Source organism: Engraulis encrasicolus, chromosome 8 (assembly GCF_034702125.1).
Source record: "Engraulis encrasicolus isolate BLACKSEA-1 chromosome 8, IST_EnEncr_1.0, whole genome shotgun sequence".
In the NCBI taxonomy this organism is placed as follows: domain Eukaryota; kingdom Metazoa; phylum Chordata; class Actinopteri; order Clupeiformes; family Engraulidae; genus Engraulis; species Engraulis encrasicolus.
This window is the reverse complement of record NC_085864.1, coordinates 8,464,493-8,481,423: the sequence shown is the minus strand read 5'-3', so window position 1 is coordinate 8,481,423 and position 16,931 is coordinate 8,464,493. Positions and strand designations below refer to the sequence as shown.

The 16,931-nt window shown below is 43.6% G+C and overlaps 2 protein-coding genes and 1 long non-coding RNA gene across 3 annotated transcripts in view; 1 reads left to right on the top strand and 2 right to left on the bottom strand.

The window, feature by feature from the left end:
• Positions 1-2,127: 2,127 nt before the first annotated feature.
• LOC134454134 (uncharacterized) lies at positions 2,128-7,126 on the bottom strand. Its single transcript, XR_010035799.1, has 4 exons — positions 7,064-7,126; positions 5,367-5,567; positions 4,179-4,338; positions 2,128-2,799 (listed from the first exon to the last, which is right to left on the bottom strand). It is a non-coding gene; the product is annotated as an uncharacterized LOC134454134 (long non-coding RNA).
• Positions 7,127-7,573: 447 nt separating this feature from the next.
• On the top strand, positions 7,574-10,919 carry LOC134454125 (homeodomain-interacting protein kinase 4-like). Its single transcript, XM_063204924.1, has 3 exons — positions 7,574-8,143; positions 8,309-9,884; positions 10,425-10,919. Exons 1-3 carry the CDS (start codon positions 7,608-7,610, stop codon positions 10,566-10,568), a joined length of 2,256 nt encoding a protein of 751 aa, XP_063060994.1. The 5' UTR covers positions 7,574-7,607; the 3' UTR covers positions 10,569-10,919.
• Positions 10,920-11,510: 591 nt separating this feature from the next.
• The window catches only part of pld3 (phospholipase D family member 3), a 41,444-nt gene continuing 36,023 nt past the window's right edge, over positions 11,511-16,931 (bottom strand). Inside the window, exons 10-12 of the mRNA XM_063204935.1 lie at positions 15,446-15,611; positions 15,114-15,213; positions 11,511-13,775 (exon numbers count right to left, since the gene is read on the bottom strand). Coding sequence (XP_063061005.1) covers positions 13,570-13,775; positions 15,114-15,213; positions 15,446-15,611 — 472 coding nt within the window. The 3' untranslated portion in view covers positions 11,511-13,569. The remainder of the gene's footprint in view (positions 13,776-15,113; positions 15,214-15,445; positions 15,612-16,931) is intronic.

The following is a 16,931-nucleotide window of genomic DNA, read 5'->3' as shown; positions in this document are numbered from 1 at the left end:
AGTTCATGAAAGTCCATGTGCACAAGTAGACCTGCTGGCCAGATGGTGCAAAGACAACAACCTCCTGCTGAATGTCAACAAGACCAAGGAGATTGTTGTCAACTTCCAAAGGGCCCAAAAACAACTGCCACCACTGACCATCGACGGCGATGCTGTGGAGAGAGTGAGCAGCACCAAGTTCCTTGGAGTGCACATCAGCGACGACCTCTCTTGGACCACCAACACTACATCACTGGCGAAGAAGGCCCATCAGCGTCTCTACTTCCTGCGCAAACTAAAGAAGGCAAGTGCTACACCCTCCATCATGACAACATTCTACAGAGGAACCATAGAGAGCGTCGTGTCCAACTGCATCACAGTGTGGGGAGGAAGCTGCACGGAGAAAAACAGGAAGACACTCCAGCGTGTTGTGAACACAGCGAAGAAGATCATTGGAGTACCACTCCCCTCCCTGCAGGACATTTACACCACACGCCTCACCCGGAAAGCACTGATGATCATCAAAGACACAAGCCACCCTGCACACAAACTGTTCAGCCTCCTGCCCTCTGGAAAGAGGTACAGGCGCCTCCGTTCCCGTACCACCCGGCTGGCGAGCAGCACAATGCACCAAGCGATCAAGATGCTGAACACTCAACCCACTCTCCCTCCACTGTCAGCCTCTAGCCAGCAAGGCCACTGAGTGACAACCCCCCCCCCCCCACTGTCAGCCCCTAGCCAGCAAGGCCACTGACAACCCCCCCCCCCCATCCCCCACCACCATATCTGCGACTGAACATTCCACCTGCACTACTATACTTGTGACTGAACTTTCAACCTGCACTAACTCAAAACATGCACACACACACACACACACACACACACACACACACACACACACACACACACACACACACACACACACACACACAAGCACACTGCACTTTCTGCACTAAACCCAACATACACACACTGACACACACACACACACACACACACACACACACACACACACACACACACACACACACACACACACACACACACACAGACACACGAACACACACACAAGACGCACACCGCACCTTCTACCTGCACTAAACACACACACACACACACACACACACACACACACACACACACACACACACACACACTGCTGCTGGTGTACTTGACAGACCTTTTTATATTTATTTTCTTCAAAATGCTACTATTACCATGTCAGAACGCTATAAAGGACTTTTTTTTAGGAAAAGCACAAAAACACAACAAATACCTCTTAATGTATGTCCTCTACAAGTCTTCTGTTGTCCAGTCTTGCACTTTAAATGTCTGTATGAGCACTGTCTATGTCCATACTGTCTTAAGTCCATGTATAAGTACTGTCTATGTCTATACTGTCTATGTCCTTACCTTAATTAGTCTATGTCTGTATGGGAAAGCAAGAAATGTAATTTCAAATTCTTTGTATGACCAGTGCATGTAAAGAAATTGACAATAAAACCTACTTGACTTGACTTGACTTGACAAGTCTTCAGTGATGCAGATGTCTGCGTGGGGGGTGTGATATGTGGAGGTATATCTTTGAATGAAAATGTTCTGGTCCCAATGGGCTGCTAAGCCTTAATGAGTTGGCGTGTGAGTGATTTAGTGCAAAAATAAAAAGAAAGGGTCCACACACTGGAAAATCCTGTCATGTCTTTTATTTTTGATACAGAACATATGTAAAACATCTCAATCGACCACGTTATAGTAGTCAGAGGGATTCTTTTTTGGTGAAGAACTTCCATCCAAAAGATGTCTTTAGATATGAAGCCTGATTTTGGGGAACTAGGACAAACTGTACGTACCTCCCTGGAACACTTGAGGTCACTTGAGGAACTCTGAGGGTAAATGAAAGGTATTTGAAGAGTTCAGATGCAAAACCCCCTAAGTGCCTTTTCAGAAAATAATCTTAATTCATTTTTATTTAATACAAAGCTATAAAAATTGCATATTTTTTTATTTTATTTATATAATATAACTATTTATATGTATTATCAAGTACATGAATGTAAACCAAACTAACAACAGAGTTATCTAAAAATATAGAAGTGCAGGTCTTTAGAAATGTAGTTAGAAGGTTTTTCATCTGAACTCTTCATCTATACTCACCTTAAAAATACAGTATTTGTTGATCAAATCACCTTGTTTTCAGAGAGTTAAGCTGAGTCAATTAAACATAATATGTTATATTATTATATTATAGTGGAAAAGACCCGCTTGACATATTTTATGTTGACTTGAGGGGTTATATTGAGTTTTTCCACAGTGCAAGTTGATGTCCGGTAACTCTATATTACTTTTTGTGACAGGAAACAAGTTCACTCATCATGACAAAAGTAGTTCCTCTGCAACAAGTTAACCATTTGTTTTACATTGATATGGACATTATTTTGACCACACTCATATGGGTTATCGCTGTCTGAGCAATACTTCCAATAGACAAAGTAGGATTACGTGGTGCTATGGGAACCATTGGGCGGGTGCAACTACAGTATATATTCTGTGTGTACCCCCAATGACATATACGTAAGGCTATTGATCAATTTGTGGTGCTCGGTTTTTCATTCTGTGATACTGCACCACAGAATGGTCTACTGTATGTATGGGCAACACGGCTGTGTATGTTGGGTTTGCCCAGCTGTATCTGCAGATCTGGCGGTGCGTGTGGTGTGTTGAGGCAGGACGGTGTGCACGTCTGATGAGCAAGTCTGATCTGCGTTATCAGGCGTTGGCCCCCTCAGGACAGGCGTCTCTCCAGCTTGGCGGACCAACTCCCTGCCCGTTACATAACCACAGAAACAAGAAGAAGAAAAAGTAAGTAAGAAAACATAGACAAAAACATAAAACATTTGTAAATTCAATTTAACTTGTTAAGACATGCCATTTCGACTTAACATGTTAAAACATTCCATTTGTCTGATTAATTTTAACAGGCCTAAAAAGATGAATAACAAAATTTAACCCAAGTAAAAAAAAATGTAAGTGGACGGGTGCACATTGTAAATGGTAGCTGATATCCATCTTGATAGGGCTCTCATTACAACATTAGAGTAATTTGGAGGCGACCACCAAACCAATCCCACCCACCCTTCCCAATCTCCTGTGGGCAAGGTGGGGACATGCGCATATGCACACACACACACACACACACACACACACACACACACACACACACACACACACACACACACACACGTGCATGGCAGGCATGGCCAAACTCACAAACACACCCACCCACCAACAGAGGCAAACGTGCGTAAACAAACTTGAACTCTCTCTCCCACACACGCACACAAACACAATGGGACATATTCATTCATTCATTCATTCATTCATTCATTCATTCATTCATTCATTCATTCATTCATTCATTCATGCCATGCTATCAAAATAATTTAGTTGTCAAGCTTGAAGTTGTCCTGTTGCTTACTAACTAAACTTCCCATATTTCCTCAAATAATAGGTAGGGCGAGAAAAAAAGAACAGTTTGGACCAGGTTACAACTTCAAGGAGGCTTGTCATTACAAACAACATTTTTGCAATAGATAAAGAGACACTGTCTATGACACAGGCTGCTAAAAGAGGTACTGTAGGCATTTGTTTATTTATTAAAAATGGGTTTATACCAGGTAAAAAAGAGGCTAAAAGAGGCAGGTTACTATTTGGGGAATAGGCCTACTGTATTATGGAATTTGACCCTGCATGGGTTGTGGTGGAGGCCCTGTCCCCAGGGAACCTGGATGGAAGGTCCAGATCCCCTAAAGTACAGGACCGTCCACGCATTGCTGTTCGCACCCTCGTCACCACTCCTGCCCACGGGTCAGGGCAAGATGGTAATTAAAGTGCAGTTCACATACAGATAGTACATAATACAACGACACAGAAAATCACTGAAATTAACATACAACATTAACTGTGAACTACTCTAAGTCATAGTAGTAGCAGTAGTAGCCTATAGTATGGTATAGGGTAAGAGCATGATCATGTTAATAATTTTCCACCGCCATAACAGGGATCATTTAATTCTTAAATGAAAAAAAAAAAATCCTAATAGACAACACATCCCACTCACACACACACACACACACACACACACACACACACACACACACACACACACACACACACACACACACACACACACAGATACTAACCTCACATCAGGGTGAGCATGGGAAGTTCCACTCGGTTCCTTGGTTGCTTGTTTACTCAGAGTAAACACCATCTCTCACACACAGCCATCATGGTTTCCTATACGCCGCTCCCCCTCTTCTCAGGCCGAAAGTAGAGCAGGACACTGAGTCACACATGATGCTGGGGGGGGGGGGGAAGAGAACACGCCTTTACCAAGAATGACAGAATGCTTTCCATAATAATGCCATCCATCCCATCATAGAATTAGATTACCATCCCATCCCAAGTCTATCAGAGGCCTAATGGAAATGAGGGTCTTGCTTTACTCAGTATGACTATGTCACTGAAATATGGTAGATGCCAAACAGGAAGTTAGCTCATATCTAGATGGTTAACTGTATGTTGTGTATGCATGAAGGGCAGCATATGCATGAAGGGCAACGCATGCATGAAGGGCAACGCATGCAAGACGGACAAGCATACTCCAGCATTTTCTGTGAGGAAATGCAATAGTTTATAATACTCATCTCTGCATTTAATTTTCTTTGTCTATGTCTAACAAGAATGTACAGAAATTGAGTTGAGATGGAACATATGGATGAAAATGATTACTTGAAAAACAGATTTAAAAAACAAACTACTGTCTTCAAGTAAGAAAAAATGATTATTGTTTGTGTGTCCTTGAATGAATTTACCAAACACAATCATTGTATTTACTCCAGAGGCTGTGGCTACATGCAGTTATTCACTACCATGCATCACATTATACTGATGAACTGAAGGGTTCCGGACAAACATATTCACGTCAAGTGTAGTGGCATACTCCACAAATAGCACTTTGGTCTCAGGACATCCAGGTCTCTACTGGAGGACTTCCCGACTCTACAGATGACCACATCTCGGAGAGCCGAGATTAAAATCACCGGAAGCATCTCAGAAGTGGAAGATGAATTTGTGCTTTCATTTAGAGCGGTGCCAGGCTAATGTTTCATTCGTTAACACATCTTCATCAGAGTCCAAATGCATTTGGCAATATCACAGCAAAAGTTGAGGTGTTAATTCAACACTTAAAGAGTTCATTTAAGTCCAAACAAGGTCAAATCAACCCTCTAAGTGCTAAATGAGAACTGCAGAATTTGCGGTTCTTTCCTTAAAAGTCAGCCCTGTGACAAACATGATAGTGAAGAACAGGAGTGTGTGGCGGGCACCTTAGTTCTCTATGGACCACTGACAGCCATCAGTTTCAACCAGCAGGACGAGTCATCATGGTGATGGCGATGCTGATGCAGTGCCATGATTTGCGGGGAGCAGTCGTCTTCTCGTCCTCATCTGTCTCCATGACAGCAAGATTAGAGCACTATCTGGCATCTGGGCGAGTGCTGGGTGGTGCTGTATGACCCTTTCTCCTCCTGCAGAAGAGGACAGGAAGGGAGAGGAGGCTGAATTAAATAGGCCTACTACAGTACTGTGGACACTGATCGCAACCTTATTTTCGTGATGTCATTCACTAGGCCTATAGTAAATCGCAAAAAAGTACACTACTATGTATCACACCAGTTTGAGAAGAAAAGTGACATCATTGGTAAGGAGTCAGTCTTAGAAATGAAAGGTATGGATTCAAATCCCATACCATCCATGACTGAAGTGCCCAATGAGCAAGTCACCTAACCCTGCATTGCGCCAGAGACTGTAACATATAGCCTACTCTGTGATAAAACTAAGTGTTACAGGGTTCTAACAGTTACATAATGTAATGACACACATGGCTGCGCTTTTGACAGGACCAGTAATAATCATATTCATTCAAATTTCCTATCACCAAATGGATTTGGCGTGAGTGACTGACTGACATAGCCTATTATATTACTGTGAACACAGTAGGCTACTTTGAACTCGGTAACGCATTCAGGAAGAAAAAAAAACAATTGTTATGGATTTTGAATGTTTTATCAGCAGTCAAGAAGACAGTGTGTTACAGAACGCCGTTGCTCAAGGAACAAGAGAGGACAAGTCAAGCGAAGACAGGGGGGCACAGCTGCTGTGACTTGTCGCTCCGCCTTTTGAAATAGGAAACAATATCGCCCCCTTGTGTTCGGCATCCCCTACAGGGATAACGGATTATTATTGCCTATTATTAGACTGCCACCTTGGATGGGCATTCAACCGCCCCGGATAGACTGACACAAACAGTCTAACCTAACCTTTTATCTCCAATAACAATCTGCGTAAACATAGCAGATGGGGATGGACAGGCTTTTAGTAGGCTAAGTGTGTTAGGGAAAAGTCAAGCAAAGTTAAGCGAATAAAAAAAAACTTAGAAGGCTGCTATTTGCTATAGGCATTGTCTACTACAAAGAGGTATTCGACGGTGATCAAGAATTTATCAACCCTGTAGACCCATATCAAATGTGCAGCTATCTTGGTCGCAAAGTATGAAAATAGTCCAGTATGCCCACGACACGGCAAAAAAGGACTGTTACAACTTAAACGTGCCATTGTCAAGGTCATTGTTCCAGGGCGAGTCGCAATACATTAAATCTGTCCCCTCACAAAGAGTTCAGATTTAAACCTATGCACACATGGCCTAATTTCTCCAAAAACATTTTTGGGTAACCGTGCCAAATTAGTGCGCAACAGGAGATGCTGAACATCGATGAATCGGATGCTGTTTAAAATCAGGCGTCTTCCTTAGGCGTCTTCTAAGGAACACTGGAAAGAAAAACTTTCGGCGGTAGCTCAAGTTCATCAGCGGAGAATCGATCCCAAATAACGAGCGCACTAGCAGCCACATTTACTATAGCCTAATCGTATTGGCGGCAACACACTATCCAAATCCTCAAAGTATACAATTAAAATATAATGCACCGTTTGACAAAAGTAACACAATGTTCCGTATCCTACTTACCGCCATCTTTCGCTCCTTCTGGAAGCTCAGCCGTTCTGTGTGGTTCGACTCAGCCCCTCCTCTAGCCAACTGGCGCGTAATGAAAAAGACATTATCAGGCACAATGGACAGTGAATGACAGGCAGAGAGATCCCGTCTTTGTTGTTATTTTGTGATGCTGTGGAGAATAAAGAACTATCATCTATTTAAGCCTATAGCCTAAACATTAGGCTATGGAGGAAAGCAGTCTTTTTAAAAGGCAAGTTATGAGGGGAGAAAACAATGAACGTGAAAATATGAACGCAATAAGCAGCAGATTGCGGTTGTTCTTGTCACCAATGAAGACATTAGGCCCAACTTATTTTCAGACATTTGACATTTCCCCTGGGGTATGCCTAGGCCTAGTCAATGAACATCCAAGATTCGGATGTAGCCAAAGAACACATGCATGGAAGATGGAACGTCAAGAATTGTTACATTGCGTTCTACAAATAACATTTTGTGGTGTTTATTATTGAAATGAACCTTGCTTCGGCTACATGTTTACGACAAGTTTCCAACAAAAATGACAGATATATACTCTGAAACCGAGGTTTACCACGTTTTAGAGATCGTTGGAAAAGGAACATTTGGTAAAGTTGCAAAATGCTGGCGGGGGAGAGATGGGGAATTAGTTGCCTTGAAAATGATGGACACTGGCGACAACAAAAGTCGAGTAATTAAGAATGAATTGAAACTGATCGCAACCATTTGCACAGTAAATATAGAGAAGAGTCATATTGTACAATTCTACGAGGCCTTCTCTGGTCAAAATTGCCATTATATAGTATTTGAACTGTTGGAGAAGAATTTGTACCAGCTTCAACAAGAAAATAAATTTAGACCAATGGCCATTCGTGATATTCGGACCATTACTTGTCAAGTGCTGAAAGCCCTTGCTAAACTAAAAGAGTTGGGGATAATACACGCTGATCTAAAGCCCGAGAATATCATGGTGGTGGACCAGAACCGTCATCCTTTCCGTGTCAAGGTGATCGACTTTGGATCAGCAAGTCTTTTCCACGAAGTACGATACGTAAGAGAGCCATACATCCAGTCAAGGTCAGATAGTCTATAGTATGTCCTTAGAAATATCCGAGCTTTCAAAATGAAAATACCTGTTGATTCAATGTTATGACAGAAGTGTTCTCTCTCTCTCTCTCTCTCTCTCTCTCTCTCTCTCTCTCTCTCTCTCTCTCTCTCTCTCTCTCTCACACACACAACCAGATTCTACAGATCACCAGAAATACTTCTTGGACTTCCGTTCTGTGAGAAAGTGGATATGTGGTCCCTTGGCTGCATCATATCTGAACTTTGTATTGGCTGGCCCCTCTACCCTGGGGAATCTGAATATGACCAAGTGCGTTACATTTGTGAAACCCAGGGAATTCCTGGCACCCATCTTCTCAACGCTGCCAGCAAGGCCCACCTGTACTTCAAACTCTCAAAACCCTCTGGTCGTGGAGCACCTCAGTGGGAGCTTAAGCCCCCTTCTTCTGCTGCCAAAGCTGGACCTAAGAAGGCAGAACCCTCAGATACAGAGGGTTCTACAGAACGGAGGAAGTTCATCTTTAAGTCTTTGGATGGCCTCAAGCATGTAGTCGTAGATGACCCTCGCACAGGCAAGAGATTCCGCAATGAAGAGGTTGCTGCAGAGATATGTGATAAACATGTGATGGTGGAACTCGTGAAGCGAATGCTGACCATTGACTCCCACCAAAGGATCAACCCTTGCTCAGCACTGCGCCATCAGTTCATCACCATGCACCACCTGCGGCACGAGCATCCACATTACTACAAGACATCTCACGAGTGTCTGCAGGTAGCAGTTCACCTGGCCAGAACATCCGGAGGAGACAGTGCAAGGCCACGTCCACGTCCCCGTCCCCAGGCAGAGGCACAGCCCCACCCATCTCACCGCCCTCAGCCTCAGCCTCAGCCCCAGCTCCATCCGCGGCCTGCATACCAGCTTCAACGTGGTGGCCCTGCAGTCAAACAGGGAGCCCTGTATCAGAGTGGGAGCTGCCAGGCGGCCTTCACCAGAAAGACGCATGCAGACACTGGTGCCATGACCTCATCTGGGGCACAGAGCCAGCACAACCTGGTGCACAGCCAAGTGCGCAAGACCACCCAGCAGCTGGACGACCTGTGCATCGTGGATGAGCAGGACATGACCTACGAGACGGCCTCGGAGCCCTCAGAGGAGTCAGATCAAGACAGCCACAGTGACAGTGGAGAGGAGGCCGATGTGGACGAGGCCCAACACCCCAAACCGTCCAAGTCAAATGACGGGGGAGCAGACGAGGAGAAGGGGGCGACGGGACCACGCAAGGACCTCTCATTCAGCGAGTCCATACTCTCGTACTTCACCAGCCTCTGCAGCAAGCAGTCCGCCACAGCCAAAGTCCCCGAGGCACAAACACGTGATGCCACCAATGCCAACACCTCATCTGGGCCCTCTATCAGAGCACCGGATCAGGAAGCCACGCCTCACGGGTCTTTGTGGGAGGAGCTGGGATTCTCCTGTCTGGACTCCATGGATGAGCTGGAGGATGCGAAGCCGCCACAGGACTTCCTGGCCGAGACGCAGGACTTCTCAGGCGATGACATGATGACTGAGGAGCTCGTCAATCAGATCCTCACTCAGAGCTCGGCGGAGGTGGAAGACGGCGACGATGTGGCCATGACCATGATGACCGTGCCCAACCAGGACCTGCTCAGTGCCCAGGGGGCTAACGCAGGAGCCAGGTATCCACAGTATAGTGACCAGCCAACTCAAGCAGGCGGGGAGTATATGCTTCAGGTGAGACCACATGTAATGGGGTTATTATATATTTGGATTTGTATGTCTTTATTTGAAAGGACAGTCGAGAGAGGGACAGTCGAGAGAGGGAAATGAGTGGGGAGAGAGATGGGGAGGGGTCGGCAACGGACCCGGGCCGGAATCAAACCCGGATTGCTGACGTAACAGCCCAGTGCCCTACCGATAGAGGCACGGAAAGGCCAGTAATACGATATTAGAAGTAGTATTAGATAACCTTTAGCTAGTAGTACTGTAGGCTAAGTTTTTTTTTTGCAGACAGTCAATTAAATGCTGTTAAGACACTGTACACACACACACATTCTGATTTTCTTAGTCTTATTTTGTCTAAATGTGTTTTCAATTTTAAATCACATGTTTACACCATTACAGAGACGTTCTAAATTAGAATAGAGAATCTTTGACCATTACATTTGTGTACAGTCCTTTGCCTCTATAGCAAAGTTCATTGATTCCCCATTGGTGTAGAATCAGTCTTAAAACTTCCAAAGTGAAAACTTCTATGTTCCATCTTGTCCTCAGTACATCCCATACGATGCTGAGGCCCAGCTGTACCAGTGGTCGGACTCCAACACCTGGATGGCTGAAGCCCAGGTGCCTCCATTCCGTACCTTTGGCCAGCCTACCCGGACAGGAAACGGCACCCAAGACTTCCTGCGGTACTGAGGGTCACAGCGATGGAGCCCATTTACACAGGAAATCATGCTGAAGGCCAAAGACTAAAGACCATATCAATGAAACTGGGAGAAGAACACTTCTACTACTACTACAACTATGCTGATCCACGTGGTCATAAATTCACCTGCACATCCTCAATGTTTTTATACCAAAGATCTGCCACGGTGCAGTTTTTAAATCATGGTAGAGAGTTTCTTTTTTTTAATAACAGTGTTTTGGATATCAAATTCCAAAATGAAGATATGATTTTACCTAATAAACATGATGGATTAAGAAAAGAGAAGACGGTATAAAAGAACATCACAAAAAACAATATGAATAAAAATACATTTATTTCAACAGGCTCATTCATGTCAATTAAAAACAACCAAAAGTTCTGGATGTTCAGGCCAGCATTTGTCTAATGCACTTCTATGGCAAACTAGTTTGGACATTATTGTAAAATGTGGAGAAAGTCTGCTAAGATCAGACATAGTGATCAGAGTTAGTGCTAAAACAACAAAAAACCTAAAAATGCCTATGAAATCCCCAATGATGAGTTTTTGTTCAAAAGGAAAAAGAAAAAAAAAGTAACAGCATTAGTGATTCTAACGTAGTCCCAGAATAGAAACTGAACAACTTAACATGATTGATGAAACTAATCAAATTCACTCATCCCATCAAAAACAAACCACAACAAATGAAGGGTTTATTTGCAAAACGGTGTATCTCCATCTTTTGACGTTTGCATTTTATTATTGGAAATTACTGTTCAGAGGGCCTATCATCTATGAGTGAATTCTTACCATTCTAATTTTTGAGAACATACTTTTTAAACCTATATAAAATGCATTTTGCAATGCAATTCAACGGAATGCCCAATACAAAAGGTCAGTTTCCCAACATTATACAAAATGGAGATACACCATTTTCAAATAAACCCTTCAAATACAAACAGGCATTTAATTAGTATACACCCCTCGTTTCCTGAGAATGTTTTTTTAAAATCCCCCAATAGGCACCCAGATTAAACATATTAGAGAAGTACTTTCTGTGCATTTCAGAAGTATTACCTGTTGGTAGTTATTATTGTATGTCTGTATTTAAAAAAAAAATCATCTGTAACACTGAAAAGGATGTTGTTATACGTATTAAAACATAAAGTATATTCCAGCAGATAGATCAGAAAAAAAATGTTTGTTGTAGAGGAGTCCATGTCGGGTGATTTCTGACCTCTTAACACTATTAAGAAAATCTCATACTAAAAAAGCAACAGCAGGTAGTCCGTTAAGGCTTTTAAAATTGCCAAACGCTTTTAATCATCTAGTTTCTAACACAACAACAGGGCTCTCCCATGAACTGATACCACCACAGTTGTCCAAATCACCACTTCAACGCCCTGTGTATTCTTAGTGCACTGATCATGTGACATGGCTATAATGGCCTACAAAGTGAAGTAACTACATATTTTTGTCAAAATTGAGTTTAGACTGAAAATGGTTATCATACCACCTCTTTTATCTTGTGGCAAAGCCTTGCGGTCCAAATGTGTCCCGTTTCAGAGATATTGCTATGTCAAATTTGCAGTAACTACAATATCCAACCTTATATCAAGGCTTTGCAGGCATTTGTCTCAGTTTCAGTTTTGGAGTAGTTACTGCACTTTACCTTTGGGCAATATAACCGACTCAGTTGGATAACGAACATCTCACCACATAGAGCCCCAACAACTGTATGCATTGGCCACTACCAAATCAGGCGGCTGGAGTAGCTTTGTTTACGTCACAATGTGGTTTGAGGTTTGAGGTCATTTTAACCCTGTGTGTGCAAACACAGAGCTGACTCAGTGTCACTGAGTCACATGACTCACAGTCACATGACTGCCTCAGATGTGTTACATGACTGCACGGGCTGCATAGCGCCTCTCCAGCTGGCTGTAACATTTCACAGACACCCTTGATACATGTGGACAAACACGCTGATCATCTCTCTCATTTCATCTCATAACACACTGAATGCCTCTTAACTTGGTTTATCCAGCATAATAAAAAACAATATTCATTATTGCCCCTGTCCCTAACTCGATTGAAACAACTAATAGGGACGGCTGTAGTCGTTGCACTGTCTGCTGTTGTGCACAATCAATACCAGGAGTGTAAGTCGATCTACTTCCTCCTTTCCTTTCCTACTGCTGCTGGTCACCTGCCTTGGTGTTGCCCGTCTCCATGGAGGAAACAATACACGCAAAGTTTCCCCACTGTCAACCAGTGACAGAATGGACTTCACTCCGTTTGACATCCCTATTGTACATTTGACATCCCTATTGTAAATTGGCAAGGGACCTCTGCATTACATTTCTGCAAGACACTGAATAAAAACGTCGACCATTGATGAAGTCGAGCCGCGCATCATGGATCATGGCTGGAAGCCACAGGAAAGGACAAGAGCACGTAAATTGACGTGCACCCTAGGAGCGTTAAGACAGGAAATACTGGTGTGATGTAACGTCCTGGCACACTCAGAAGGACATTTTGGCAAAGACGGCATCACCCGATTAGCCACCCTGTTTTAAAATGGCACATGCACTGCTTTAGAGTGCTCAACTGTGCAAATTAAGAAAATAATTGATTCAAAATATATACATAATTCCTAGAAGGAATCACATCAGGCATCATACCAAACATATGCGCAGCTGCCCTGTGGGGCTCAAGAGGTCATAAGAGTCAGTTCATGAGGGGGTCGGGATGGTGGTCACTAGGATGGGGCAGCAAACTAGTCTCTTTAGCAGATTACCTAGGCTGTGAGAAAAGAATCAACTATTTCACCCCAGTAAAGCTTCCTAGTGACATCCCTGGTTGATGAGGGTGGGTGTTTGGGTCAATACTGGTGGAGAGTGGTGGAGTGTCTTGACTCCAAAAGGCCCAAGAGGTGAGAAAACTAAAGTCAAGGGGGTCAGGTTACATCATCATCATCCTCCTCCTCCTCCTCCTCCTCCTGCTCCTTCTCCTCATCAGCCGCTGGGGCACACGTATCCACGGCGGTTGTCGTCGCCCTGGTGACTGAGCAGCGTGCTGTAGGAGGAGTTCCAGTCCCTGTCGAAGACGGCCTGGAGCTGCCTCTGGAGCGTAGCGTCCGCAGACTGCGAGTCCGTCTGGTTCACCACCAGTGCCGAGCCGGCCGTGTTCACAAAGTAGTCACCTGACCAGTTGGACGTTCCTGTACAAGTAAAACACGCATTTGAAAAAAAAGATTGGTTTCTTAGTATTATGATTCATTTTAATACCTAACAAATAGTCTATTTAAATTAGTCACAGAAGCAGTTGAGCATTCCTGTCCAAACCAAGAATGCAGTAAAAGTAAAGTCAAAAAGTAAAGAACGATAAAAACCCACATTTAAAAAGTTTGTATAATTATTGTATGATTATTCATTTAAAACACAAAACTAGTCTACTTTAAGTAATTACCAGGGACGAAGACGTCCCTCCCTGTCCAGACCAAGAATATAAATACACATTCATAAAAGATTATTCCTATTGTTTTTCATTTAGAAACACAACAATAGTCTATGTACAGAGTCACTTGACAGCTTGAAGTTCCTGTACAAAAATGAATATACAGTATGAAACGGCTACATTCAGTAAATATTATTATTATTATGATTAGTCATTTTAAGACGCACAACAATATTCTATTTACGTAGTCACTAGAAGAATTGGTTGGACATTCCTACCCAAATCAAGAATATACAAAAGATTTTTTTTTTTTTAAATTCATCATCATTATTTCATATAAAAAAACATATTTTATTAGTTACTGACTGGTTATTTTGTAAACATGAAATAAAAATAAAATGTTTGTGTGTGTGTGTGTGTGTGTGTGTGTGTATGTGTGTGTGTGTGTGTGTGTGTGTGTGTGTGTGTGTGTGTGTGTGTGTGTGTGTTTTAACTCACAAGCCTGAGGGTACATAAAGCAAAGAGATTTGTGACTGTCAAAAATCAGGAAGGACTGTAACTGAGAACTGATCAACATGAAGTGGAACTACAAAAGGTAACTACCTAGCCTACTGTAAGACATACCGATATAGGCAACCTTATCGGTGACCATGTATTTGTTGGACGTTCCTGTCCAGACCAAGAATATAAAGTCAGACAAACATTTTAAAAGACTGCATTATTATTTTTTTATTTAAAAACAAAACAATAGACTTTTTAGGTTTTAACCACGCTCTGACAAAGGCCAGAAGTCTGAAATCGGTTGGCGTTTTTAAGTTTGTTTACTCCAACGTAAAATTAAGGGTTTTTATTATAACTTCAACCTTGACTCGAAAGAGAGTGCTTTGGATTCAGTCATCTTTCAAAGGGTCTTAACGGGATTAATCAGATGCAGCACTTCTATCTGGAGAAAAGACTTTGAGCGCTCGTTATCCTTTTCCTTTTGCCATTGAAGTCTTTTTAAATAGTCCCGGGACCCGTGCGAAGTTCCTGTGCATAAATGACCATTTACCACATTATATTATTATCTACCTGAAGGGTAAGTAAGTGATGTAACACGTACCGATATAAGCCACCTTATCGGTGACCATGTATTTGTTGTGGTTCACTCTGGCAAATGGGATCTCCTTCTGTTTTGGTGTGGCAGGAACGGTGAAGATTTTCTGTCAGATAGATTGATAAATGAAACAGTGATGAGCAAACAACAAGGTATATGAAAGGATACGTATAGCATGTACACACACACACACACACACACACACACACACACACACACACACACACGCGCACACGCGCACACGCGCACACGCGCACACACACACACACACACACACACACACACACACACACACACACACACACACGCCGAATGGTCCAGTACACCGCTGTACTCACCACCTGTATGTCGAGTCCCTTCTTGGCGTCCTGTACGGAGGCGAGTGACCTGAGGAAGGGGAACATGAGGGGGGAGGTGCTGCCCCAGCAGCTGATGAGCAGACGCACGCGCACCTTACGCTCGTACGCCACGCGACGCAGCTGCGTGTCAATGTCCGACCAGTAGCTGGAAAGAGTAACAGTCAAAGGTCAAACAAAGCATTCACACATGCACGCACACAAACACACAATATTTAACATGCCATAACTTTTTACTCATAACAAAAAAAAAATCCCTCCGACCAGTGAAAAAGTCCAACCAGTAGCTGCTGGAGTAAGAGGAAAGGGGAAAAGGTCAGACAAAGCAGTCTCTCACACACACACACACACACACCTACACCAGACACATAATACACTCAATACTTAACATGCCACGGTGGCTCTACCTATATATGGGGGGCCCTTGGCGAAATATAGACATGGGGCCCTCTTGAATTATTTTGGCTGCTATTTACCACGGCTTTGCTGGCTGTTGAGGGCCCCAACAGTGGACAGTTTCGGTAGGGCCCTTGGCAAATGCCTAACCTGCCTATTGGTAATACCGGTACTGGGCCTACGCGGTGCAGCTCGGTATCGATTACCACTGTTATATGGTCAGTACAGTACATTACATTACATTACACTTAGCTCACACTTGTATCCAATGCGACTTAGTCATTTTGATACAGGGTATTGGTTACAGGCCCTTGAGCAATTTGGGCTTAGTTGCCTTGCTCAAGGGTACTTCAGCTATGGCTGGCGGAGAGTGTAGGGAGAGGTAAGGGGTGGGAATCGAACCTGCAACCCTCTGATCTGAGGACCATCTCCCTAACCACTAGGCCACGTCTGGTGGAACAGCAGGGGCTCAGAGGTCAGACGAAGCAGCGACAGCAGTGACCGTCACGTGATACACATGCACACTTAACATGCCATAACTCTGTGCCGTTATTTTCTGCCTCAGTTCAAAAAAGGGGGTGGACAGACACTGGACACTGGAAACAGCGAATGCATGGCATCTGGAACAGTCTGGCTGGTGGACCACTGATGGCCTGAAAGAGGATCCTCAAGTGTGAGTAAATGCAGCAGATTTTTGTCTGTGACGTGCTGTTACCCTACGTTCCACTATGTCGGCCATCGGTTTGTTTTTTGAAGGGTTTGCACGCAACACGCAAAAGGTCTGTGGACCTAGTTTCATCTTCATCTAGCTAACTATGCAAGGCGTGCATATCGTCTTTCATGCCATTCCCATGGCCTAGTGTGGAGCTGGGGTGTTGCACCAGTTAATTACTGTAATGCCATTAACATTGCTATATTATGTGTCATGAATATTGGGCTGTGGTGGATTCTTTCCTTTTTTGGGACGGGTGGGGGTTAGGGGGTGGTGCTTGATCTGAAAACAGAGGTTGCTGGGATAACTGCACCAGTTCTCGGCATTAAATATTTACTCTCACTGCCATAAACAAAGGTT

Coding starts and splice junctions, on each gene's coding strand:
- LOC134454125 (XM_063204924.1), top strand. CDS start 7,608: ATGACAGATATATACTCTGAAACCGAGGTTTACCACGTTTTAGAGATC. Junction 8,144..8,308: donor GAGCCATACATCCAGTCAAG/GTCAGATAGTCT, acceptor ACACACAACCAG/ATTCTACAGATCACCAGAAA. Junction 9,885..10,424: donor GCGGGGAGTATATGCTTCAG/GTGAGACCACAT, acceptor TCTTGTCCTCAG/TACATCCCATACGATGCTGA.